At 52.8% G+C, this 26469-nt stretch overlaps 1 protein-coding gene across 4 annotated transcripts in view; it reads right to left on the bottom strand.

Moving 5' to 3' along the window:
• Positions 1–26469, bottom strand: part of KIRREL3 (kirre like nephrin family adhesion molecule 3) — a 557121-nt gene that overhangs the window by 78902 nt on the left and 451750 nt on the right. For all 4 annotated transcript variants that reach the window (XM_059930073.1, XM_059930070.1, XM_059930072.1 and 1 more), the window contains exons 4-5: positions 12427–12576; positions 7718–7867 (exon numbers count right to left, since the gene is read on the bottom strand). In XM_059930073.1, coding sequence (XP_059786056.1) covers positions 7718–7867; positions 12427–12576 — 300 coding nt within the window. The remainder of the gene's footprint in view (positions 1–7717; positions 7868–12426; positions 12577–26469) is intronic.

Below are 26469 nucleotides of genomic sequence, written 5' to 3'. Positions count from 1 at the left end.
CAGGAGGGAGGGTCCATCGTGACTCAGCTCCAAAGTCAATGCACCTCCACCCAATGGCTACAGGGACCTCCAGGAATATCCTCCATTTCCCCCGATCCCCCGTCAACAACGGCTATGGGCAGCCACTCGGGAGTCATACGGCATTGAACCCAAGTGTGGACCTCAGAGACCAGAACCCCACTCTCAGGGAGCTTATAATATAATTTGGGGGCTTCCCTGGTGGCGCAGTGGTTAAGAGTCTGCCTGCCAATGCAGGGGACACAGGTTCGAGCCCTGGTCCGGGAAGATCCCACATGCTGCGGAGCAACTAGGCCCGTGTGCCACAAATACTGAGCCTGAGCTCTAGAGCCTGCAAGCTACAACTACTGAACCCATGCGCCACAACTACTGAAGTCTGCGTGCCTAGAGCCTGTGCTCCGCAACAAGGGAAGCCATGACAATGAGACGCCCGCGCACCACAAAGAAGAGTAGCCCCCACTCGCCACAACTAGAGAAAGCCCGCACGCAGCAACGACGACCCAACGCAGCCAAAAATTAAAAAAAAAAAAAAAAAATACTTTGGAAGAGAGGGACCATTTGTCAGCTCCAGGTAACTCAATGACCCCAAGCCACGCCCACCTCATAAGCTACGCGAGCAGGTGGGCACAGAGTTAAACCAAGAAATCAAAGAGGGGCGAGCTCTGGCCAAAACGCGGGGGGCGGGTGGAATCTGCTTCTGGCCCAGGGGACCTTGCGGGTGGCCTGGGTCCCTGAGAGGGCAGAGGAGCAGGAAGGGAGCGGAAAGAGCCGGCGGCAGGGGCAGGTGTGCACGGGGTGAGGGGCACAGCGGCTCAGGCACCATCTCCCGTCTGGAACTCTGGGAGATAAGGATGCTTTTTTTTTTTGCTACTCTCTCCCATCTCTGGCTTGTTCGCTGTCCCAATTTGGGGGTGATTGCAGGGTAATGAATGTGGCAGGAAACAGGCACACAGCAGAAATGTGACACGGCGCCTAAGACCAGGCTGGGCCCCAGGAAAACACGCTTAATGAGGAGATAAGGAAATCAATTCTGCTTGTCTTCCCAGGCACGCGAGCTATGAGAGGCCTGCAGGAATCGTGGATTTCTGCCTTTGCATTGGATGGAAAAGCTTCTCTAGAAAACAGAACCTGATCCCCCAGGAAGGAGGAGTTGCTTGTTGGCGTCTCCTAACGTTGCAGGAATAATAGTAACAACAACAACGAGAGGTGTAATAACAACAGCCAACACTTGCATGTCTTGCTGCATACCAGGCACTGTTGTGAGAAATGCCTTACATGTATTATTTTATGAAATCCTCTCTACACCACCAAGGGGGCAGGTACAACTCTTCCCCCATTTTACACACGAGGAAACGGAGGCACAGAGTGGCTGAATAACTGTCCAAGGTCACGCCACAGGTTTCAAGTGCAGGCAAGCTGGCTATCAGAGTCTGGGCTCTTAACCATGAAGCCGTGTTGCTTCTGTAGACACAGCACAGCACAACACAACTCTCCCATGTATCGAGGGCGTACTGTCTGCCAGGTACGGTTCTCTGTGTAATGCCCCTAGTCAGCCCCACCCCTATCACTACAGTCACCTGATGGACACTTACTGAACCCCCGGTATGTGTCTGAGCTGTGCTGGCGTGAGGGCTGCTCACTGCCTCGTAGACACTTAGTGGGGGAGACAGACATGTGAACAATGACTTTCAATGTAATGTGCCGAGCATTGTGATTGAAGTGGGGATGGACGGCTAAGGAGCACAGAGCGGGATGGTCGGGCCATGTGGGGTTCAGGGAGGGCTTCCTGGAGGAGGTGATATCTAAGATGAATCCTGTTAGGTGAGCAAGAGTTAGCCAAGGGAAGAAAGGTGGGAAGTGCATTCCAGGCAGAAGCACATGTGAGTGGAGGAGAGGAGTGTGGTGAGTGGAGGCTGCTGCGAGCTGGTCATTATCCTGGAGCAGCGGCTGGAGAGCAAGCTGAGGGGAGGCCTCAGAGGGCCTGAGTGCCACGGAGGGAGCTTGGGCTTTGTTCTGTGGAGGTGCTTCCTCACCCGTGAAGAGCCACTCAGACTATCCCCTACTAAAAGTGTGACCGGGTGGCTTTCTCACCACCAGCTACTGGAAGAATGATTTTAGAAGCCAGTGCTCTTGGGCTCTGTTTCAGCTCTGCCTTCCCTTGCTGTAGGACCTGAGTTATGCACCGTCTCTCTCTGGACCCACCTACCCAGAAGGTTAGGGGACTGGGAATTGGGGGATGCTGCCAGCAGTGTGGACTTAGAGACCTTGCCCTGCAGCTCCCCCTGCTGGAAGAGTTGCAGACAGCGCTTGTGGCTTTGAAAAATGCACAAAGTGAAGACACATTTGGACCTTATTCGTTTGTCCCAAAGTATTTGGGGTTTGACATCATTTTAAAGATGGCTTCTTCATTTAAACTGACTTACTCTCCATCAGAGTTAAATAATTCATGTTGATTTAGGAAGCTTTCTTTCTTTTTTTTTTTAGCAACTTTATTGGAGTATAATTGCTTTACAATGGTGTGTTAGTTTCTGCTTTATAACAAAGTGAATCAGCTATACATATACATATATCCCCATATCTCCTCCCTCTTGTGTCTCCCTCCCACCCTCCCTATCCCACCCCTCCAGGTGGTCACAAAGCATCGAGCTGATCTCCCTGTGCTATGCGGCTGCTTCCCACTAGCTATCTATTTTACATTTGGTAGTGTATATATGTCCATGCCACTCTCTCACTTCGTCCCAGCTTACCCTTCCCCCTCCCCATGTCCTCAAGTCCATTCTCTACGTCTGCATCTTTATTCCTGTCCTGCCCCTAGGTTCTTCAGAACCATTTTTTTTTTTTAGATTCCATATATATGTGTTAGCATACGGTATTTGTTTTTCTCTTTCTGACTTCACTCTGTATGACAGACTCTAGGTCCATCCACCTCACTACACATAACCCAATTTCATTTCTTTTTATGGCTGAGTAATATTCCATTGTATATATGTGCCACATCTTCTTTATCCATTCATCTGTCGATGGACACTTAAGTTGTAAGAAGCTTTATTTCTAGTGGGAGCCACAAGACAGCTGAGTTAGTATTAGAACGGACCAGGAAGAAGAGGGAAATACGATAGGAATACTGGGAAAATCCCCTTCTTAATAATTAACCTGACGTCCACTATCCTTCCCCCGCCTCACTTCCAATCCGCCTTACTCTGCTCTGCTTTCTCATTTTCATAGCACTTGTTACCATCTGATATCCTACACAGCTACACAATGTACTTGCTTAATGTTTATTATGTATTGACTGTCTCTCTCTCTCTACTAGAACACGAGCTCCACCGGGGCAGGGGTGCTTTTCTCTCTGATTTACTAATGAATCTCCAGTGCCTGGCCCATAATATGTGTCGATCAAATCCTTGGTGCTCGTGTCCTCCTGCTCTGGGTCCCCCAAATCCCTGCCTTCCCGGTTTTCAGGAAGTTAGAAGGATCACATCATGCAATATCACCCTTACAGCTCTGGCCCTGGAACCGTTTTGGTATTTTTCAACTCAGGGGTTCTGGCAGGTGGGAGAAGCAGCAGTGTGCATGGGTGTGTAACTTGAAAGTGCATGCCACTTAGTGGCATGTGTGTTAGTTTCATCCTCGCAACAATTCTAGGAGATTGGTATTTTTATCATCCCCATTTTATAGATGAAGAACCAGAAACTCCATCCATTCATTCAATCACTCATTCGTTCATTCACTCATTCATTAAAAATCCCCAACGTTACTGAGTATCTACCCTGTACTAAGTACTGGTTATAGAGTTGAACCAGAGGCCCAGAGGGAGCTCTGAGGACCTTGCCCAAGGTCACACAGTGAGTAAGCGGCAGGCAGGTATTCTGGCTCTCGGCGCAGCCTCTTCCCCTTGCACCACAGCTCTGCACACGTGCTGGGGGCCCTGAGCAGCGTCCCGGCAGAGCCGGCTGGGTGTTCATGGAAGCCGGATGTGGAGGAGGGCTCTGGGGCTAAGGTGTACAGCCGGAATCCCAGCGCTGGGCAGGACTTTGAAAGGTCCTTTCTGTAGCCTCAAAGTGGGATGTTGCCTAAAATACCCTCATCAGTTACTGTCTATGACTCAGGCACCACATGAATTCGGGTTCCAGTGGGGGATTTTCCTAAAATAGCCGGTAGAGCAAGTTGGGCTCCTTATTGCAGAAGTCGTTGCTTTCTGGGAGCTGGATGGTTCTTCATAGTAATGGGTCATCTTATTTATCGCCACCTTTATTTTACAGATGAGGACACCGAGACCCAGAGAGGCTGGGTAACAAGATCACACAGCTGGTTAATGGCAGGACCGTGACTGTTGCCTCCAAGCCTGTGGCTCTGCCCCTGACACCACGATTCCGGAGGTGTTCTGTGGGGTGGAGGGGCGCCCAGACCTTGCCTTGCTCAGCTTCACAGGATCTGTCCCTTCCCCTTTTCCCTCTCTGTCCCCTGGCTCCTTCCCTCCGTCTCCCTGAGGTAGCAAGTGCTCGGCTCGCAGTGGCTCCTTGCCTGATTGCATCTGAGAGCTGGGAACACAAGGCTAATTAATGTGTCTGTGACTCTAGGCTTGGCTGCCGGGCCCGGGTCCCCATGCCCTCCCTGGAGCATGGCAGACTCTGAGCTGGCCCTCTGACTTCTCTAAGCAGGCTGCCGGCAGTTGCATATTTTAACAGTGCACATCTGTTGGCTATATAATCTCTCGTATTTGCCCTTCTCACTTGGTGCTTTGATGGAAGACCCCTGGGGGTCTCCCTCTGTTCCAGCCAAAGTGTTTGCTTTGCAGTTTTGCTGGAATACCATCTGATTCTTCTCTTACAACTTCTGCAGGTTCTAATCAGGCTCTTACTTTATTTAATTAAAAATCTATCTCAGGCAAATACGGACTAAATTAGGAAAGCTCTCTCATTCCTGGAACATAGGGAAAGCAGCGCCTCCCTTGGGGATCTGGCTGGGACATTTTTCCAGGCTGAGATGTCATGGCAAAGCAGATGGGATCTTGGCTGGGAAGCTGGCTGCCCAGGGTAGAAACAGCCCTCTCTCTGCTGGGACAGGAGAAGCCCTGTCTATCTACCACCATGAATAGACCAGGCTCCCTTTCCAGAAGGCTGGGTCAGCTTCTGCCTGTAGGGCCTCCCTCCAGGGCAGTAGGTGGGGCTGTATACCATGGAGAAACTCAGCTAGAGTCCTGCAGGGCCAGGTCGGGGCTGGGACCCACAGGACCACTCAGGGGTAGGGACTTAGGGTAGCCTTGAGGAGTCAGGGGGGAATGTAGCAGAGCCTGGGGAAGCTTGAGAAGTGGTTTTTGTGGAGTCCTTATGAAAGTCTGATGGACAAATGCCAGCTCAGTCTCTCTTTCTGGCCTCAGGAATTCTACCCAGGCCGTCCTGCTAGGGTATCCTGGAAACTCTGCCTTCCCCCTCTTCAACTGATCTCCAGACTTGTGAAACATTTCCCACCCCAAACTGCCAGAAGCCAGTGCCAGGTCAGGCCTCTGGAGAGGGAGACGGGGCAGTGAATGCCTTTTAGATGTGACCCCAGACAAAATTAAGTCTGTTCAGATCAGATCCAGAGGCCCTGCTCTCAGAAGCCTGGCTCTTAACCAGCCAGACAAAGGCAATCTTCCTGGCATTTAGGGATGTGGAGGCCGGGCAGAGAGCACCCTTTGCTTCTCTGAGCCTCAGACCCTCATTTGGGGCCACAATCCCCATCCCACAGGCCGGCGTCGGAACAGGCGAGGTAACATAAGTGGTTTGGAGTTGGAAAATCTGGGGTCTATTTTGAGGGCTAATTAAGCTGTGTGACCTCCCATGAGAGCCTTTGCCTCTCTGAGCCTCAACTTCCTTATCTGTAAAACCTTTGGGATAAGGTGGACTTTGTCACCTAACTGAGACAGTAGAGAGGAAAGGAGGCTGTGACTGGCTGGGTATGACCAGGCTGAAGCTCTGATACCAGGACGTGAACTTAAGAACCAGAGGAGTCTCCATCTGTTTTCGGTCCTGCGTGAAGTCAGGAGTGGGCGCTGCTCAGGTTCCTCTCATCTTAGCATCTCTGGGACCCTCTAGAAGGGGTACAAGGGCAGGGGTGGTGCTAAATAACCTCTGGAGATGAAGATCCTACAATTCCGCTTAGCAAATCTATATGGCCCTTTGCAATCCTTAAAGATCAGAAAATATATTAGGCACTAAATCCTCCTCTCTCCTCCCTCAATCCCCACAGCGATTATAGACCGGGTCCCATTTTAGCCACATCTCAGGAGAGATGAAGGTGGCAGCCTCTCCTTCTAACCCAGGAGGCCCACTTCGTGGTCAATCCCAACTTACTGACCCTCCAGAGCAGGTTTATTTTTCTCATTCCTTCCATCGCAGGTGGGGGGAAACTCAGAGGTGGAAGGGGGTTTCTGAGGTTGGCCCCCAGTTCCTCCTTCCCGTCTCAAGAAGCCCAAGCTCCGAGCTGGGTAAGTGGTCCTCCAGGGTCAGTCTGCTGCTGTGCTTGAGACAGTCTACCCCGTGTGCTGGCCGTGTAGATCTGAAGATAACCTGACACCCTCGTAAATATTTCATCTCTGAGCAGCCGGTGGCAAGGAGGCAGCACCCCAGCTGCTGACCCTGTTGTCAGACTTCACACCGGCTGCAGGAGGCGGGGGTGGGAGGGACTTCCCTCTTCTGGCTGCCTGTGTGCCATCCCCCACGCGTGCCCTTTGCTTCTCTGAGCCTCAGACCCTCAGCCGGGGCCACAATCCCCGCCCCGCAGGCCGGCGTCGGAACCGGCGCGGTAACATAAGTGGAGGTGCTGAGAGGGCTGTTGTGTAGCGCTTTGCGAACGTGAGCTATTATTACTTATGTGCCGGCGTGGCTCCCCGAGGGCCTGGCTCCTGGCTAACATCCGGCCGGAGGAGGCAGCTGACAGGGGCTGAACTCTAAGCTGGGACGAGGCAGCTGGAGGGGTAGACGAGCCCGTCCCCTGGTCTCAGGCAGGTGTGCCCGAGTCAAGGAGTGGGGACCCCCTCAGGAGGATGTCCCAGGGATGCTGGGCTCCTGGGAAGCCACGATGGAGAACGACCGAGGGGTAAAGGTGTGATTGAGCATAAGAACCTGAAATGACTTTTCCTGGGGATGACGTAGGCAGCCCGGGACCTGAGAGCCGGGATTCCCAGGGAGCAGCAAAGGCGGGAAGGAGCAGGGTCAGGGTGGTCCCTATGGATGCTGAAATCATGGAGAGAACTGAGCTCCATGCTGAGTCTGACAGGGGAGGGGGTTAGATGGGGCTTTGTCAGGGCAATTCAGAAAGAAGGGGCTCGAGGATGTGTCCCCTTCTTCTGTGGATCTCCATCACCGAGCACAGGACCTCACCTGGATCACGTGTGCAGAACATGCTTCCTGATTCAATAAATAAGCACCCAGGAGCCCCTTTTAACTCCCTAAGTGGCAGTCAAACACACTGGGGTTGGGCAAAGTCAGAGGTCAGCTGGTGCTGGCCTTCTGATGTCCAGGGCAGGAACTTTCATTTTCCCCCTTTGGGTGGGGAGGGACCGACACAGTGGGGCAGCAGTGGTCAGAGCCCTGTGGGACAACGCCGGGGGGCTTTGTCCAGGGGGGAGGCCCCTCCAGTCTGGCCCCTGGCTTCTGGAGCTGAGCCCAGGGTGCTTCCCACAGCATCCTCAGCCCAGCGTACGGACGGTTCTTACCTAGGACGGTGAGGCGTGCGGGGCGGGACCGGATGGCGGCCTGGATGGCCTGGCACTCGTACACGGCGTCGTCTTGCAGCTCTGCCCGCAGGATCTTCAGGTGATGTTCCCCCGACAGGTGGTTCCCTACCACCAGGTACTGTGGGTAACCTGTGGAGACGGCAGGCATATCAGGAGGGCTGGGGCGGGGGTGGAGGAGCCGGGCGTGACAGACAGGCACCGCGGGGGACCGGGGGGACACCCGAGCCGGGGCTGGTCTTAGGGGCTGGCAGAGCAGGAGGTGACTGCACAGGGCCCTGATCTCAGTATAAGGAGCACAAAAGAGAGTTTCCCCGGGGGGCTGGGGCAGCGTGTGTGTGTGTGTGTGTGTGTGTGTGTACAAGGGTACTGTAGGTTTTAAGTTTAGGAATGTTGGGGAAGCTATTATTAGAGCGGGAAGCAGAGAGCAGAGATAGGGGTGCTAAGTGTGGACAGACACAGCGGGGCTGTCACCCTGGAAAGCAGCGCACTTGGCACTGTGGTTTGCAAAGCAGACATGCATCCTAATAAGGAGACACACAGAGAGACAGAGAGACCCAGGCTGAGATGTACAAACCGAGAAGACAGAGTCAGAAGGAGAGAGAAGAAGGAAAAAAAAAAACTAGGAAAAGGATCAAGAGTCATTTTGGGGAAAACTTTAGTTTCAGGATGGATAGGAAGTAGAAACCGAGGCCCACCCACCAGTTCCCAGGAACCTCTGGTCACTTGGAACTGTAAGTGACTCTTTTCTGGTCATTCCTACTACGACCCCCTGAACCCCAGGGCCCGATTAAACACTTAGGAGGCACTCGGGATACTTAAAAATTTGGGGCCTCTTACACCATGGGCAATGAATAACAGATAAATAAAAGCTTGAGAATGATAAATCATTAAGCAGCTTTCCTGTGCTCTGCGGGTTGAATATAAATGCCAACATGAGTCGTGGCTGCCGGGATGGGCAGAGCCTCTCTCTCCCGGGTCTTGGACCCTCGACCTCCTTAGTTTCTCCCAGCAGGACCTGTTTTCCATCAGTCCTCTTCCCAGAGCTCTGCTTTCCCCCCACCAGTGCCTTACAGGGTCCTTCCTCCCCTCAGAGGCCCATTCACCCTCCAGCAGCCCCACACTGCTCCTCTTTCTGAAGGGCCTTCGCTAGGGCAGAGTGAGTTCTCAGAAACGTGCCATAGGAGGAGGGAATTGGGCACATTTGGCCTTTTAAAGAGAAGACTAGTGCTTAAGAGACAGAAGCAGAGACAGAGGGACGTGCCATAGCTCTCTTCAAATATTTCCAAGTCTCTTAGTGGGGGTTAGATATGTTCATGTAGCTCCCAAGGACAGCATTAGGACCAAGGGTCAGAATGAACATGGTGAAATACTTTAGAATATTGTTAACAATTTACTGGTGTCCCACAAAGATCTGGGCTGCCAGAGGTGGTAGTGAGGTCCCCGTCACTGGCTGTATTCAAGCATACATGGGATGATCGCCTGTCAGGAATACTGCAGAGGAGATTTTTACTCTGGATGAAGTGTTGGTGCTCTTAGGCCCCTTTTACCCCCCATAACCTAAGGGTCTTCCAGAGGTGGGGCAGGGCTCCCTGGGGGTGGGCTGTTAAGCAGCACCCATTTCTGGTCAGTGGAGGTAGCTGTGATCCTCCACCAGACTCCCCAGTATGCTTTTGGGGTGCATCCTGTGTGGCTGAGACTTTCAGGCTCACGTTTTCACGACTAGCATTGTCCCCATCATGCCATCAAGAGGTCCTGCCCTGCACAGCTGTTCAGGCCTGGCCGGAGATGCTACAAGGCCATCAGCTGTACCCCCAAGAGCCCGGCCGCCCCCCTGCCCGCCCTTCCTGCCCTCTGCTGGGCTTTGGGAAGGAGCCCGGCTAAGTTAAGTTGGCTCTCCCTGGGGCCGGGTGAGGGGCTGGAAGTGGGTGCTAGTTCAGCTGTCACCCTGCTGCGGCTGTCCTCAGTGTAGCTGGCGCACTGCCCCTAGCCCCTCCAGCCCAGCCTCTGGATCCCACTGTCCTGTGATTAGCCCCTGGTCTCCTGCAGGCATCTTGGCCGGAGCTTGTGTTTTTGTTGACTTGCAAGCCGTCAACAGCAGGCTTCCGCTCTCATAAGCTGCTGAAAACATCAGTGATGGGTTTGTTTGTATTTGCATAATTAGGCAGCGAGCCGTGATGCTATCCCAAGGACTGACAGCATCTTCGGAAAGCACAGGCCCAGAAGCACAGATTCTGGGGAAGTTCTAGCTCCTTCCACAGCATCAATACTCTCTCTTGCTACTCCCAGGGGAGGCAAAGTTATTGGGAGTCTGGGTTCTACAGACAAATTGCCTGGGTTCCAATGTCAGCTCTATCACTGCCTAGCTCTGTTGTCTTGGGTCAGTTACTTTAACTTCTTTGCCTTTCCATTTCCTTGTCAGTAAAGTGGGGACAATGCTAGTACCTCACAGAGTTGCGGTGAAGATCAGACAGGATAAGCTATGTAAAGTGCCTGGCATTCAGTAAGTAGTCTATAAATGCTAGTTTAAATGAACATAACAATGACGTAGGGTAGCCACAGAGGTCCCTGTTTTGAGGAGGGAGAGCAGACAGGGTATAAGGGCTTTTGGGGTTACGAGCCAGGGTCCCATGCATTGGGATTGGGTATTTGTTTGAATCAATTTCTTTCTCAGCTGTGATTCTATTTACCTGCCAAACAAAGGGGAAAAGCCTTCTTTTTCTACCCGTGGATGATTGTAGATTTATGAGATAATGTCTTGAGAAGTATTTGAGCTTCTTAGAAGAAAAATGTTCCATCAGTATGAGGGAGTGTATTTATAAATCACTTCCTTCGACTGTTTTTTTCCAGCTTTGGTGACCAGAAAGATAGTAAGGTCTTCAGTTAAGGCATCATTTCTGGTAGACTGGATGGGGCTACACATTTAAAATAGAAGAGGGCAGAGCTGTAGCAGGCTGAAACCCCATAACACGGGCCCCAGTTCCCCCATAGTGTTAGGTGCTCGGCAAATACTTTCTGAACTGAATTGAGATCTATTACACTCACGTTCTTATCAGGCAAACAAACAGTGTTTATTGAGCATATATTTATCATTATTGTCATGATGCTATTTTGGGACAAGTGATCAAATACAGAGAAAACACGTTACCAAGAGTTTGAGTTTATTGGCTCTGCAAGGAGAGGGCTGACTTTCTTTCTATCGATGGAGTCAAGTTGGAGAGGAAACGGACCCCAGTTCATCAGATCCCATTGCCCTCCAGCACTTAGCAGGACCCAATGCTGGATCCCAGAAAGCCATTCATGGAAGTGGATGCCAGAGGGTCAATTATCCATGCAGCGATGACCACTCTATGAACCATCCATGGTGACCTGGGGCTTCCTCTTCACCCACCCAACAAGTCCCCAGTCCCTGATGGAAGCTGAAAACCACTGACCAGGAACCCAGAGAGCTTCCTTAACCAGCAACAGTGCTGGGCCAGCTCACAGCCTCGTGGAGCGTGAAGGACTCGGTTTGGGAAGATCGTATTATTCCCCCAGTTCCTCTGGGGTAAGGGGGTTCAGAGTCCCTGAAATTGGCTGGTTCCCACAATACTTAAATTTTATGGCAGCACAGTATATTTTGGAGATGTGATTGTGTATTTTATCCAAGCTCAGCTGGGCTGCAGCACTCAAACCCTGTGATGCTATTGACCATTGCTATAATGTTTCAATACACATTTTTGGCAAGACATAACTCACATTTTAAAATATTAATTTCCCAACCATCATGTTCCTGAGTGCACTTCGATTTTTATTTTCCTGCAGCTGAACACCATGAGAGAGGCAAAGCTACTTCTCCGTTGAATACATATTTTTCTCTCCTTCTCCACCCCCAGACACTCCCCAACCACAGGGATACCCACATTCTTCGTTCTGCATTTTGCGGTTTATGCTAAGTTAGCAAACAGCCACATGCCTACCCTCCTCAGGGGAGAATAATAATGGCTGATGGGTGAGTGACCAGGAGGATGATTTCATTCTTTTTTCTCCCAGGGGAGAGGATGGATTGGAAAAACATCTGTATGGGCTTAAGGGTTGACATTTACAATAGTTAACAGGTGATGGGGCATGGGCACCAACTAGGCAGCACAGACGCCAGCCATCAACAGCCGTCTTTGCTGAATGCCAGCCTGGGTGGTGGGCTGAACGAGGCTTGGAATTTATTTTAAACACTTGTTTTCTTTTCTCCCCGTCACATGGCGACCCCTAAACTCAACCAGGTTTCTTCGCGTTTTCAATCTACTTGGCTCCCTTTAATGGATGGAAGGAGGGAAGAACAAGGTTGTGACTTAAGTGGGGAATACGTTTTGGACCAAGGAAAAGGAACACTTTACTTCTGGAAAACTGACTTTATGTGAATCATGTTTGACTTTGGAATGGACCCTCCAGGGCAACACTGTGTTAAGTTTAGGACTGACCGCCAGAATTGAGGGTTTACTCGTAATTCATCACCAGAAGTCAGAGGGGCCCTCAAAGTCCTATGCATCCTGGACCCAGGGCCTGCCTCGCCTGCCTCTGCCCGTGGGATCTGCAATGAAAGCTGAGATTTAATCCCCAAATGCCTAGGAAGGTGGGGTTCCCTAGGAGGGGGGGTGGGTGGGTAGGGCAGGGGCGGGTTCTAGGCCTTCTTGGGGAGGTCCGGGGGTACTCACTTGAGAGGTCCCTGCCCACGCCCAGAGCCAAGCCGTCTTTGATCCACAGAACGAAGCCATCGTATTCAGGGATGGCGCATAGCAGTGTCACCGGCTGCCCCGACACCACAGCCTGGTCCTGGGGCTGCTGGCTGAAGGAGTACACTTGACCTAGGAAGGAAACAAGTGCAACGGTCAGTTACTTGCCGGAAGGGCTTCCCCTCGAGCTATGGAAGCAGAGCCCAGGCTGCCCTGGGGGACAAGGACCTCCAGAGCGCCTCCCTACCTGCCTGGGGCCCAGCAGTGGCTTCTTCGCTGCCCCCAGCTCCATTCACCGCTTGCAGGAGCTGGCCCCGGCTGTAGGCTCCCTGCCCATCAATCCCCAGCGCACTCACGCTGTGGTCCAGCCATCCTCCAGCCCCCAAAACGGGCCATGCGCTGCTGCACTTGGCACGTGTTATTCCTCTTTCCCTTTAACGCCACTTCCTGGCGCCTACTTCCACAAGGGGGCAGAGGCAGGAGAGAGACCCCCAGTTGGAAGCACTCTCGGGGGGGGGCGGGGTGTACTTCAAGAGGGCAACAGGCATAGGGCGTGGTGTGCTTTGGTTAAACCTGAGAATCCAAGAAATATCAATAATATCATCGTTTTAGTGGCTCCCAGGATGGGACTAGGGCCAAATTTGGCAGGATGAGGGGTGGTGTAGTGTGAGGGATGGTGGGGTTGAGTGAGCAGGTAATCGTCTCCTGTCCCTTTCTTTTCTGCAGCAGACCCTGCACCAGCCCCTCTGTCATTGGGAGCAAATCATCAGTGTGAACCCACACCTGCCCATACACACCGCCCTGAACCATCTAAGGTAGGCAGTTCATATTTTATTAAACAGAGACATCCACATTGGGTACAATATGCCAGGCATTGTTCCGAGATTTAAAAATATTAGCCTGTTAATATTTTCATCCTCATAACAATCTATGAGGCAGGTACTACTTTTATCCCCATTTTTCAGATGAGGAAATGAGGCCCTAGGAGGTAAAAAAAATAGTAACAGGAGCTGCGCATGTTAATGACTCACCACGTGCCCTCTGGGCCTTCTCTGTGGCTGTCACATCCCCACAACACTTGTGTGGAGCCTTATTAACCCCTTTTCACAGGGACTCAGCACACTGAGCCTTAGAGGTTAACTAAATTGTCCAGGGAGCATCTAGCGGCAGGACCAGGGCAGCGAATCCAAGACTTTCTGGCTCTAAGGACCATGTTCTCAACTACTGCATGCAGGTCCCTACGCCTCATCCTGGAGGGATTGCTGAAGAAGGGGGGTGATGTGACCCATGTTCCCTGGGAGGCCACAGCTGAATGGACAACAGGACATGGGACATTGACGTCCACTGAGCACCCGGCCCACAGTGCCATCTGTGCTTCCCATGCTGTCCCTCCTGTAACCGTGTAATTACACTTCAGAGCAGGACTATTCCCATTTTATAGCAAAGACACCCAGATCAGAGAGGCAAAGTAACCTGCCCAAGGTCACACAGCTAATGAGTGGGGTTTGACCTGGGGTTCATGACGTCTAAGCCTGTATTCTTTCCTACCCCCTGCTCTGCAGATGCAGATACACAGCCAAGGAAAACAGGACCTGGTGGGCAGGCTGCCCTTCCACCTGGAGAGAGTCAGAGGTGGCCACAGAGGTCCTGGACACCGGCTGCTGTCCAACTTGGGGGCACAGAGCCCCAGGCTTGGACCACGGTTAGGGCCAAGCTGTCAGCAGCAGATGGCCCTAAGAAGGGAGCCACTGGCGTGTGGCTCCAAGGGGCGCTGGGGACGGCAGTGGAGGAGAGACAGAGGTCCACACTGGAGAGTCTGTGGCAGGCGGGAAGGTAGCTGAGTTTTCAACCTGATGAGATCTCGGCTGGGTCTCTGAGGAATCTCATTAAAAATCAAATCGGCCCTGAATTGGGAGAGTAACACTTTTTGTTCTGATTTGAGCTTTATAAATTAGATTTCATAGGACATTATCATCAGCTATGTGTGGTGGGGTGGTTTTTTGTTTTTTTTTTCTTCCTTTCTGTCTCTTCAAGTTCCCTGTTGTAATTAGACTGTTTCTGGCACCAAAACAAGAGAGAGAAGGAGGGAAGAGATGAGAGGAGAAAGGGAGGGAGAGACCGGAGAAGGAGCGAGAGAGGGAGGGGAGTGAGGAGAGCAGGAGGGGAGAGGAGGAGAGAGATGGAGAGAAGGCAGCAGGGAGAAGAGGAGGAGAAAGAGGGGCGGGAGAGGCTGGGATGTAGAGAGGACGAGAGCGTGGGAGGCCGGTCCTCTCCCAGGCTCCTTCTCCAGGCCCTCATGATGATTTCACAGCACATTCTTCTATCTCAGCACCTTCCTTGCAAGGACAGTGTCAAGACAGCAACAATAGCTGCCAAAGAGTGTGTGATCAGAGAGAAGTATCGGGTTGTCAGCTGAGAGCTGGGGGGTTGGGGTGAGCTGGCCCTCAGCAGTAGAGCCTGAGCCCCCAGAATGCCCACGAATAGGGAGGCCTGCGGTGGGAACTGGCCTGGTCTCCCCCGCCCCCAATCCCGCTTCCTCTTGGTGTTGGTGAGGGTGCCCAGAGAGCTGGAGTGCAGGAAGCATCCCCAGGCCAAGGTGCGGGCAGGGCCGAGGGTGAGAAGCCCAAGAGTGACGGGTGTGGCAGTGCCCCAGGGAGAAGAGGGGCTGTCACCATGGAAACCGGGCTCTGGAGGGGCTGGGAGGAGAGGGTGTCAGAAGCAGGCGTGGAGGTCACGATTTCACCTTGGAGGCTGTCTAGGAGCCAGGAGTTGGGGTAGGGGCCGCCGGAAGGGAGCCTGAGGGGCAGAGAAGTAGCAGCAGGCCTCGAGGGGACCAGAGTCTCCCGACCCATCCTAGCAGGCTTCAGAGAGAGTTTTCGGCTTTCACATTTTGTTTGTTTGGATCCCCTTGGCTTTTCTATGGAAAGAATGTCTCTGGAGGGATACAGGTACACAGGATAGTCTCAAAAAGCTGCCTTAAAGGACATAATCGGCAAATTATTTGGGGGGAGGGCGTAGTTAGTGCTCTGATGAATTTTTTTTTTCTTTTTGGCGGCATGCGGAATCTTAGTTCCCCAACAGGGACTGAACCTGTACCCCCTGCAGGGGAAGCGTGGAGTCCTAACCACTGGGCCACCGGGGAAGTCCCCAGCATACTTTTAATTTTTGTGCATTAAAGACAAGCCACTAAGAACACTTTTTTGAATCAATGAGATGCTTTCTCAAGCAGAGCCTAAGTCAGGTGTCACTTCTAGAGGAGATGAAGGTTGCAGTGCGAGAGGGTGGAGAGGAGGTGGAGGGATGGCCTAGTGGGACAGGTCCTGAGGCCTCCTCTTCAGGCTAAGAGCCCTTGGGGGTGCGGTGTGCAACCACGGGGGCAGGTTCTTGTCCAAAGAATCTCCTCACCGGTTCCCTCACTTCCTGCTTTCCAGTCCAGAGAGGTGAAAGGCGAATGATCATTTTCTATAACCTCCTGGGCAGTATACTGCGTAGACAGGAAGCCCCTTGAGAACCTTTGTTTATTCAGCACACACTTATTGAGACCTGCCAGGAGGCAGAAACTGCACTGTCTGGTGAGAAGTGGGTGAATGCGACCTGGTCCATCCCTCCAGGTGATCACATCTGGGCTCCCCACATCCGGCAGCTCTGATCTGAGCGCAGTGTGTGCTGCCTCAGCCAGTGTCCTGCTCTCCTCGTGGACTCAACACCATCCCAGGTTTCTGCTTCAGTTTCCCATTTTCTCCAAAGACGTTCTCCTGGTGTGAAGCCCGGCAGCCCGTGTGACCTCCCGTCTCATGCTTTATTTTTGTTTATTTATTTATTTTTATTGAAGTATAGTTGATTTACAATGTTGTGTTAGTTTCAGGTGTACAGCAAAGTGATTCAGTTTTATGTATATTTATATATTGTTTTTCAGATTCTTTTCTATCACAGGTTATAACAAGATATTGAATATAGTTCCCTGTGCTATATAGTAGGTCCTTGTTGTTTATATATTTTGTTGTTATATATATTTTATATTTAGTGTTTATCTACTTTATATTTAGTGTTTATCTACTTTATATTTAGTGTTTATCTACTTTATATTTAGTGGTGTGTATACGTTAATCCCAAACTCCTAATTTATTGCTCTCCCCCCTTCCCCTTTGGTAACCATAAGTTTGTTTTCTATGTCTGTGGGTCTGTTTCTGTTTAGTAAATAAGTTCATTTGTATCATGTATTTTTTAGATTCCACATGTAAGTGATATCACTTGATATTTGTCTTTCTCTGTATGACTTACTTCACTTAGTATGATAATCTCTAAGTCCATCCATGTTGCTGCAAATGGCATTATTTCACTCTTTTTTTTATGGCTGAATAGTATTCCATGGTGCATGTACCTGTCACCGTCACCGAGTCTGGCCCAGCCTCCCCCCCTTCATATCTCTCAGATCCACCCTTTCCTCTCCATTCCTGCAGCTACCATCCAAGCCCAGGCCCTCATCATCTCAACTGGGGTTCTTTCAACAGACTATGAATCCTTTTAAGTACTGCGCTGAAGTTTTCTTCCTAAATCACCACTATCTCATGTTCTCTCCCTTTACAGGGCGTGGCTCTCCGCTGTCTGCAGGAGGGTTCCTGACCTTCCAGCCTGCATTACAAGCTCCTCCACAATCCACCCCGCCCTGCTCCCTGGACGCTCAGCAGTGGCAACCCTGGGCTGGCTCTCCACTGAGGCTCCCGGCCCCAGTCCTCACTGCTCCGCCCTCCTGGAACTCGCCCCTCTTTCAGGCCCCCCGACCAGCTCTGCCCGTCATTGAAGGCTGAGTGCTCAGCCCATGACCTTCGCTTGTACCTCTAGAGCTCCCGTCACCAGGAGGGGGTCTTCTCTCTCTCTCCTCCTCCCCGCTGACCCCTTTTCCTCCTTCCCATCTCCCTTAATGTCTTCAGTCCTTTATTGAGCACCTACTGTATGTGTTAGATGCCAAAGAAACAAAAGCAAGTAAGAACTAGAGGGTAAACCCCTTGAGGGCAGGGGCACAGCTACCTTTCCATCTGGTGCTCTTAGCGCCTAGGTTTAATTCGCCTGTGGCCCAGGAAGCTTACCTACTCTGCTTTGCCTCCTGAGATCTGTGGTCACTGCAGAAAGATGCTTTTTACATTATAAACGACTGATTAGACAGATATTGTGCTGAGCACACCACACAGGAGGAGTGAGGTGAGAAATAAAGGCAAAGGGCCAGCGTCCCAAGGAGTCAGGCTTTACCAGACAAAAATAACTGAGTTATTCATGGAGGATATAACTACAATGCTAGTTAGCTGTTATTACCCACAGTTTGCAGATGAACTGAGGCTCCTAGAAATGAAGTGACATGCCCAGGGTCACACAGTGGACCCAGGTATACTTCAAGGTCACACAGTGGGCCCAGGTGTAGTTCAAGGTCACACAGTGGGCCCAGGTGTAATTTAAACGAAAGTGTCTCTGGTTGCAAACCCTGTTTTCTTTCCACTATCCCACATTGGTTATTGAATTAAGGGCCTGGAACCTGGATTTTGATTCTCAAACAAGTACTCATCCCACCGACCGAGCAGCTCCCTCAGACCATCTAAAGAGAGGCAAAGGATCTTTGGAGAAAAAGCGCTTTCTTGGTTCTTCCCTAAGTTTACATAGCCTCCTCCCAGCAGAGTTAAGGTTCAGAGTGGACTCCAGTGCTGGCCACCATCGGGGTGGGTGTTCAGAAGAAAGGAGGTGTAGTATTTATTGGTACTTACTGTTATACAGCTGGTCATTATTAATATAATACTGTTATATAAATATGATATAACTAGTTATATATTATTCACAGTATTTTTATTATTATAGAATTAGTAATAACTGACTTTCACTGAATGTAAACCACGTGTTAAGAGGTTATCTGATTGAGTTCTCTCCGTGGGCAGTCCTATGACATGGGTGCCACACGAGACCCACGGGAACACGCGGCTGTACGGGGACCCGGAGCGCTGCGTGGTGGAGAAGGGGCAGCAGGCCCAACAATCCTGTTTCACGGCCTCATCCTGAGGTCCTTTACCAGACCTCAGCTTCGGGGAGCTCATAGAGCCCCCCTGAGACCTCCTTCCCCTCGTCCTCGGCCAGAACTGAAAAGTCTCGAGGAGATGTTAGAGGAGAGGGCCGGGTGGAAACGCATCTGGAGCTCTCACACATTCGGTGGGGTAGAGGGAGGGGGAGGTGACCCCGGAGGTGGATGCAGGCCATCTTTCCTGTTCCCCTCCTGGGAGGATGGTCCTGCCCCAGGAAGGGAAGGGCCCTGCAGAACTGTGGCCCCGGGGCCATTTCAGAGCCTCTGAGGCGACGGCCCCGGCCTGCGTGTCCCCCGGCATGCCCAGGCCGCCGTGCCCTGCCCAGGCCAAGAGAGCTTCTCACCACCCCTGCAACAGACCTCTACAGCGCGGGGGCGGGGCGGAGTCTGCGTCTCCCCACTGAGCCCAGGAAGGGAACGTGACCCCCTCAAGGTTTGCTGAGTCAGGATTAGGGGTGAGCAGGCAGGAGCGAGGCAGCAGGTGAGGGGCAGCGGCAGAGGCAGAAGTCTGAACAGGTGGGGCCTTTGGAATCTTCTCTCCAGACCTCGGGAAGCGGGGGCTGCTTCCAGCTGGAAGGACGAGGAGGAGGGAGGGCTCTGACGAGCCCCATCTTGACGAGCTGCGCACCTGCGCCCCGCGGGCGGGCTCTGAGTCAGGATGGGGATGCAGGCGGGCACTGACGGTTGGCGAGGGGGAGGAGGCGCAGGGGTGGCGGCAGGTGGGGGGAAGACCCTCATCTCCCCAGCGCTGGGAGGGACAGGTGCGGGTGCAGCCTGGCCCAGGGCGGGGGAGGGGGCGGCGGGAGAAGCCCCTGGAGGGCTCAGGTCCCCCACCCCCCGCACCAGCACAGCCTGGGGCCTCCCCTCCTGCAGCCCTGCTGCCCTGTCCTGCTGCCGGCGCTCCCTGCCCTCTGCTTTCTGCTCAGCACCTCTCTCGTGCCTTCTCTAGACTGTTCTCCAAAGCGCCCCATCCCCCGCTCTCTCCCTCGTCTCCATCAGCCCACCAGGCTCTCCGAAGGGGCCGCCCCTGCCGGCCCTGACCGCCCAGCCCCTCGCCTCAGTCTCTTTTCTGGGGCCTCGCAGCACAGCTTAGCATGGAGAGACCATCACCATCGGGCGCGGGGTGGTCCCCACTGTCTTCCAGGAAAACATGTAAAACGCTGAAGATCCCGTAAGTGTCTATGAGCTCACACACCTCTGGCCCCCGATCTGAGGTCCCCCCGCCCAATTCCCAGTTACTTCCTGGGGAGGGAAGAGGCACTTTGCTGGCTGAGGTGATAAGGGCCAGATCACCCCGAGTGATGCCTTTACAGCCGCGCTCCAGGGGCCTGGCTGCCATGGTGTGTGCACGTGTGTGTGTGTGTGTGTGCGCGCGCGCGCGCGTGTGTGTATGCGTGTGTGTGTGTGTGCGCGCGCGCGTGTGTGCGCGCGCGCGCACGCATGCGTGTCTGTGGGGCTGAATGAATTGACTTCTAGGCCTCACCCCTTCTCCAGCCAGACTTTTCTGCTTCTATTCCTTGTCAACCACTTACAATTTTGCTTGAACAAAGTCTTCTTATTCTTTCAGAATCTTTGAAAGCCTCTGGTTTAGAATTTTGCGGAGGGCGTGGTGGAATTTTTTCTGGGACTAAAATGAAGGCTGAGAAGGCCAAGGCCTCCCTCTGCTGTCAGGGTCACTGGAGACCCCTGGAAGGGACTGTGGTCTGGACAATCTTTAAGGCTTTAAGTTTCCAGGAGCTCGTGGTGCTGCGGCCTGACTCTGGCTGTGCATGTGCGTGTGTGTGTGTGTGTGTCTATGTGTATGTGTGTGTGTAGAACAGGCAGGAAGAGGGCCCAGTGAGCCACACGCATGGTGGCCGGGGTCCTCCCTGCCAGGCTCAGAGGGACCATGGCGCTCACCCATCCCTGCCTCCGATAACTGTCAACCCCAGATCTCCTGGGGACACATTCCGGTACTGCGGCGTCGTAAGTCTGTTGCCACCCCTACAGGCATATGTGTTTGTGCCAGTCACTGATCTGGTGGTCAGGTGGTCCCATGCTGGGATGAGAGGCAGCTCTCTGTGGGGTCCGCACGCACTAGTGCAGAGAGCAAGGGGCGCGGGGTTAGTTAGCGTAACAGGAGAGACAGCCTAGGGGCAAACTCTGCACCGAAGCCTGATGCGGGGAGCAGGGGTGCAGATGTCCCCATATCCCCTGCAGCCCCCTCGGGAGATGGTGTGGAGTGAGCTCACCCTCCTCCTCCCGTCTGTCTGGGCACTTTGGCCAGGGCTTTGCTCCAGTAGCAGGCGGAGGGGAGGTGCCCACTGCCCTTAGGGTTAATCCCAGCCAGACCTGGACAGGAACGTCAGGGCCGCCTGGTAAGCTTGCCTGGCTTTTACGGAGCCCGGTGCACCGCCGCCCTCACTTGCTCCTTCAGCGGGGAGGGAACGGCAAGGAGGGAGAGGCCGAGTGACGCCCCGAGGATGCCCAGCGGTCCAGGAGCAGGTGGAGTAAGGACTTCTCTGATGCCCTGGGGAGCACCAGTGCCACCCCTGTTCCTGAATGCGGGGGCAGCCCGGCTGAAGTCCTGCTTGCTGCAACTCCCAGGACATTCGGTGAAACTTACTGAGAGTCTATGCACGGCCGCACTTGACCCAAGTTCCTAGACCGTGAGGGAGAAGGTGATGAGTCTCATAAAGAGGTCACATAAAGTTCTTTCGGGCTTTAAGAAAGGCCTGCTGCAAGCGTAGGGGTGGGGAGAAGAAACAGAGGGGCTTCCTGGAGGAGGAATCAGGGTACGGGGATGTGATGGAAGAAAGATGGCCTTCTGTGGGAGGGAAACTACAAGCAAAGGTGTGAGTGACGGGTAACATCAGGGACCCACGTTGAGTACCTAACGGGTCACCTGCCAGGGCCTGGGTCCTGGACAGTGGAAAAAACACAGACCCAGGCAGGCCTGGGAAGGAACTCCAGTCCTGTCACTAGCAGCATGATGTGGGGCACATTCCTCACCCACTCTGAGCCTCAGTTTCCCCATTTGTAAAATGGGGGTGACACACCTACTTTGCAAAGCTGCCGTGAGGCTGAGGGGCCACATGTGTAAATGATCTGGGCACACACAAGGTGTTTCATAATGGTTTGTTCTAATTTTCATCACTATTCGTGAGTCTTTCCTGAGCCCAGGGCTATTAAAACTGGAGCCACGAGGGGTCCCAGGGATGGGAAAGGAGGCTTTGCAAATCTGAAGTTGGACCGATTAGAATCTGCTCCTTCCCATGAGTCATGCAGGTGAGAGAGGTGAGCATTTGAGCCTCCTGCAGCCCTGCCTTTACTGGCTTCAGCCTCCTGGAGCTACCTGGTCAGCCATGCAGAAAAGGCGCAAATGTCACCGTCTGCTCTGCTATTAGTGACCAATTGGGGAAGGCTTAAGAATACTTGTACCGGGGATTATTTGTTGCCAGGTTTTTCCCAGCTCGGAGCACGCAAATTGCCTCTTATGAGATTAAGGGAAGCTGCACAGGGTCCAGGAAGCGAACAGATGGGTGGAAGGGAGGGGAGGCAGGAACCAGCTCAGCGCTCAGCTGACACCAACAATGCCAGGCGGGTGGGAAAGGACCAGGGCAGGATGGCTCAGATCGTGCGTGGAGGCCCGAGTCTTGACTTCTGCTGCTGTCCTGTGGCTCAGCACAGGGCCAGCTCTTAATGCAGGAGAATGAGTTTTGGGAAATTTCTGGAATGCCCTGTTGTGATCTACTCAGGAGAGCGGAATTGGGGGTTATGGGGTTATGTCCTAGCCCCCTGACTAATAAGAAAACTGATCATTTTGGGGTGTAATGGTACCAGCGATATGCCATTGGCCACACACAGGGGCAGGTCCCACCCCATCAATCTCCAAGACCCCTGGCCAGGTGTGGGGATGCAGAGGAGGGACTGATGTATTTTGCACGACAAGGAGCTTAGCGTCTGGAGGCGACAACTGTGTGCACAGGGAACTAAAATAAAAGGTGCCCCAAGTGAGGTGTAAAGTCCTAAGAATATCACAAACCGGAAACAGACTCACAGATACAGAGAACAAACTATTGGTTACCAGTAGGGAGAGAAAAGGGGGGAGGGGCAAGAGAGGGGTAGGGGATTAAGAGGTGCAAACTACTGTGGATAAGATAAATAAGCTGCAAGGATGTATTCTACAACACAGAGGATATAGCCAATATTTTTTAATAATTATAAATGGAGTATAACCTTTAAAAATTGTGAATCACTAGGGCTTCCCTGGTGGCCCTGTGGTTAAGAGTCTGTCTGCCAATGCAGGGGACACGGGTTCGAGCCCTGGTCCGGGAAGATCCCACATGCCGCGGAGCAACTAAGCCTGTGCGCCACAACTACTGAGCCTGCACTCTAGGGCCTGCGAGCCACAACTACTGAGCCTGCGCTTTAGAGCCCGCGAGCCACACTACTGAGCCCACGTGCTACAACTACTGAGACCTGCATGCCTAGAGCCCGTGCTCCGAGACAAGAGAAGCCGCCGCAATGAGAAGCCCGTGCACGGCAACGTAGAGTAGCCCCTGCTCGCCGCAACTAGAGAAAGCCCGTGTGCAGCAACGAAGACCCAGTGCAGCCAAAAATAAATAAATACATAAATTAACTAATAATAATAAAAAAATTGTGAATCACTATGTGTTCCCCTGAAACTTATATAATAATAATAAAAAAAGAAAGTCCCAAGGAAGAAAGATTTTTCCTTCTGGGAGAATGGGGAAAGGAGTTGCCAAAGGGCTGGCTTCGGAAATGGCCTGGAAGGGTAAGCAAGGTGAGGGCAAGGAGGCAACGTTCCCTGGGACGGGGACGGCGTAAGGAAAGCGAGGAGGTCAGAACGCGCTCAGGGAACGAAAGCACGGACGCCACACGGTCCAGGCGTGATCTCTGGCTCTGCTGTTACAGCTGTGCGTCCCTGGGCAAATTTCTTAGTTATTCTGAACCTCAGTTTCCCTATAGGATGGTAATCATGCTTGTTGGGTTGTTTGTGAGAATGAACAGGACACTTTGAGGAAAGCACACAGGGTCCTGCATGCCCTCTCACCGCGAGCCTGGTGCGACGGGCGCGTGGCCTCTGTGCATGTAGGATGTGTATCGAGAGAGCGTGGTAGGTCCAGCTGCGTAGGCCCTGGAGTGCACACTAAGAAGTTTGCACTGATGAGAAATCATTACTGGTTTTGACCCACAGGCTCAGGTCTGAGTTTGAGAATGATGACAGTGGCCACAGTGAGGAGGGCGGATGAAGAAGGATAAACTGAAGGCAGGAAGACTATCAGGAAGATTTTGCTCATAAGGGCTCAGGCTGAAGCTGCAGCCACGGAAAGAAGGAAACGGATTTAGGAACCAACGGAGGTAGAACTGATAGCACTTGACGTGGGACGAGGAGGATGGAGGGCTAAAGGCCCCCCTCTCCCTGGCCTGCAGAACGGGGTGAATGGGTGACTGCTGGAACCACTGCTGTCTCAAGGGAAGAAGCAGGTTTGGGGGAGGGCAGTGAGCTCAGTTGTGGAGAGGGGCCCGGAATCGCTCAGGAGAAGAGAGAAGATGCCCTGGTTGTAGTTGGATCCTTGGGTCTGGCGGAAGAAGGTGGGATTCACTCACACTTACTGAGCCTCACTATGGCTCAGGCAGTGGGAGAAGTGTTTCCACGACGTGTCCTCTCATTGGGTGTTGACCTGAGAACTCATCTGCAAATCTGGAAAGTTATAGGTGTTGATGTGACTAAGAGGGACACGGTTGCTCCAGGCTGGGAGTATTGGGGGCAACTGCCTCGGGTGGCACGTCTAACTCCTGTCAAGGTTTGCACAGGCTTAGAGCCCTGTTGGGATGGAAAGAGGTCAATCTCCTTCCTTTGGACCAGGATTGGAAATACAGAGAAGCCAGAAGAATAGGCAGGGGTGGAAGACAAGCCTTCTCTCCGTTGTCTGTTCCCCATGGACCTCTGCTGGGAGAGAGGCTTTCAACCCCAGCATTGCCATCTGCAGCTCTTGGTAGCCTTGACTCTGAAACACAGGTGAGGGGAAGCTTGCCAATATCATGAACGTTCCAAAAATTGTGCTGAATTTTTATTGGGGCTTACACGGGAGAGAGTGACTACTCTTCCCAGGGCTGGATGAGGGGCAGAAGTACGGAGGGCACGTTCTCCCACCTCGTTCCTTGCCTGAGCTGGGGCAGCCGGGCAGCCTGTGATCCTCCCAACCTCACGCGGCTCTCCCTAGGACACGCAGTCTGCCAGGGTTATCCAGGACAGCGTGGGGCTCTAATGAAAAACAATGGGGCTGGCCGAGGCAGGTGACTCCAAAGGCACTATAAATCCTTCGCCTCCTGATTATCAGCCTGTAGCCCCAGCCCGAGCCTGCCCTGAGTTCATTAGTGGCTGGGAGAGGGGATCCTCCATCCATTCAGCCAAGTTCTGGATGCCAGGAAGACACTGATAAGGGCTGCTGGAAATAGTGGCGCGTCGGTGCCTGTGAAGGAGCCCATCCATCCCTGCCTGCGGTCATCCTGGAGTCTGACCGAGATGGGAAGGGCAGAGCAGTGTGGGCTTTGGTGGTGGCGATGGGGGAGGGTAGAGATGGGAGGCACTCGGGCAGCCTCTGAAGGCTAGGACGCTGGAGGTCATCTCAGGCCTGCTGCTGGCTGGCCAGGGGCCCAGGCTAAGCCCCCTTATTTCTCTGAGTCTCGGGCTCTTGTGTCTTCGGGATTGGAATATGTGCTCACTGAACCATTGTTGGGGGAGGGTAGGGAGCAGCATGAAATAAAGAAAGTGGGGCTGAAGAGCCGTGACGGACTGTCATTAGCCTGAGAGGTAGCTGTAGGCGTCAGTTACAGGCAGACAGAGCTCCTATGGTGCCCGCTTAGAGCACAGCAGCTTGGGAACCACCGGGTTAGGCTGGAGGCGGGGCCATGGATCCTGGACCCTAGGAAGTCCAGCGAGTCTTGTTCCCTTTTATAAGAGATGCTGTCCGGACATAGGAAGCCGTGAGCACCCAGGCCCAGAAGGTACCAGTTTGGTGCTGCGTCTGCCACCTCTTAGCTGTGTGCTCTTGGGCCTGACCCTTCCCATCTCTGAGACTCAACTCCCATCTGTAAATGCAGGGTTTAGACTAGAAGTCAGTCCCTTAGGTACCCCCTTTCAGCCCTAATGTTCTGTGTTCTGATTTATCCAAAGTCTTATTTTGGGGGAGGGCCTAAGGCCCAAAAAAATAAAACTGAGGCACAAGGAAGTAAAAGCAAATCTCCTAAGACTATTTGGTCTATTTGGGGAATATCTATGTCCTAAATCACTTTTTAAAATTTATTTTTATTTTTATTTATTTTTGGCAGTGTTGGGTCTTTGTTGCTGTGCTCTGGCTTCCTCTAGTTGTGGCGAGCGGGGGCTACTCTTCATTGCATTGCGTGGGCTTCTCATTGCGGTGGTTTCTCTTGTTGTGGAGCATGGGCTCTAGGTGCGCGGGCTCAGTAGGTGTAGCTCATGGCCTGTAGAGCGCAGGCTCAGTAGTTGTGGCTCACGGGCTTAGTTGCTCCGCGGCATGTGGGATCTTCCCGGACCAGGGCTTGAACCCGTGTCCCCTGCACTGGCAGGTGGATTCTTAACCACTGCTCCACCAGGGAAGCCCCTAAATCATTTTTTTAAAAAACAAATATCTTGGGCTTCCCTGGTGGCGCAGTGGTTGAGAATCTGCCTGCCAATGCAGGGGACACGGGTTCGAGCCCTGGTCTGGGAAGATCCCACATGCCGCGGAGCAGCTAGGCCCGTGAGCCACAGCTACTGAGCCTGCGCGTCTGGAGCCTGTGCTCCGCAACAAGAGAGGCCGCGATAGTGAGAGGCCCACGCACCACGATGAAGAGTGGCCCCCGCTTGCCGCAACTGGAGAAAGCCCTCGCACAGAAAAGAAGACCCAACACAGCCATAAATAAATAAATAAATAAATAAAAAAATAAAAATTAAA

This window comes from Balaenoptera ricei, chromosome 8 (assembly GCF_028023285.1).
Source record: "Balaenoptera ricei isolate mBalRic1 chromosome 8, mBalRic1.hap2, whole genome shotgun sequence".
Classification (NCBI taxonomy): Eukaryota; Metazoa; Chordata; class Mammalia; order Artiodactyla; family Balaenopteridae; genus Balaenoptera; species Balaenoptera ricei.
The sequence above is the reverse complement of the archived record's forward strand: the minus strand, read 5'-3'. Positions and strand labels throughout refer to the sequence as shown.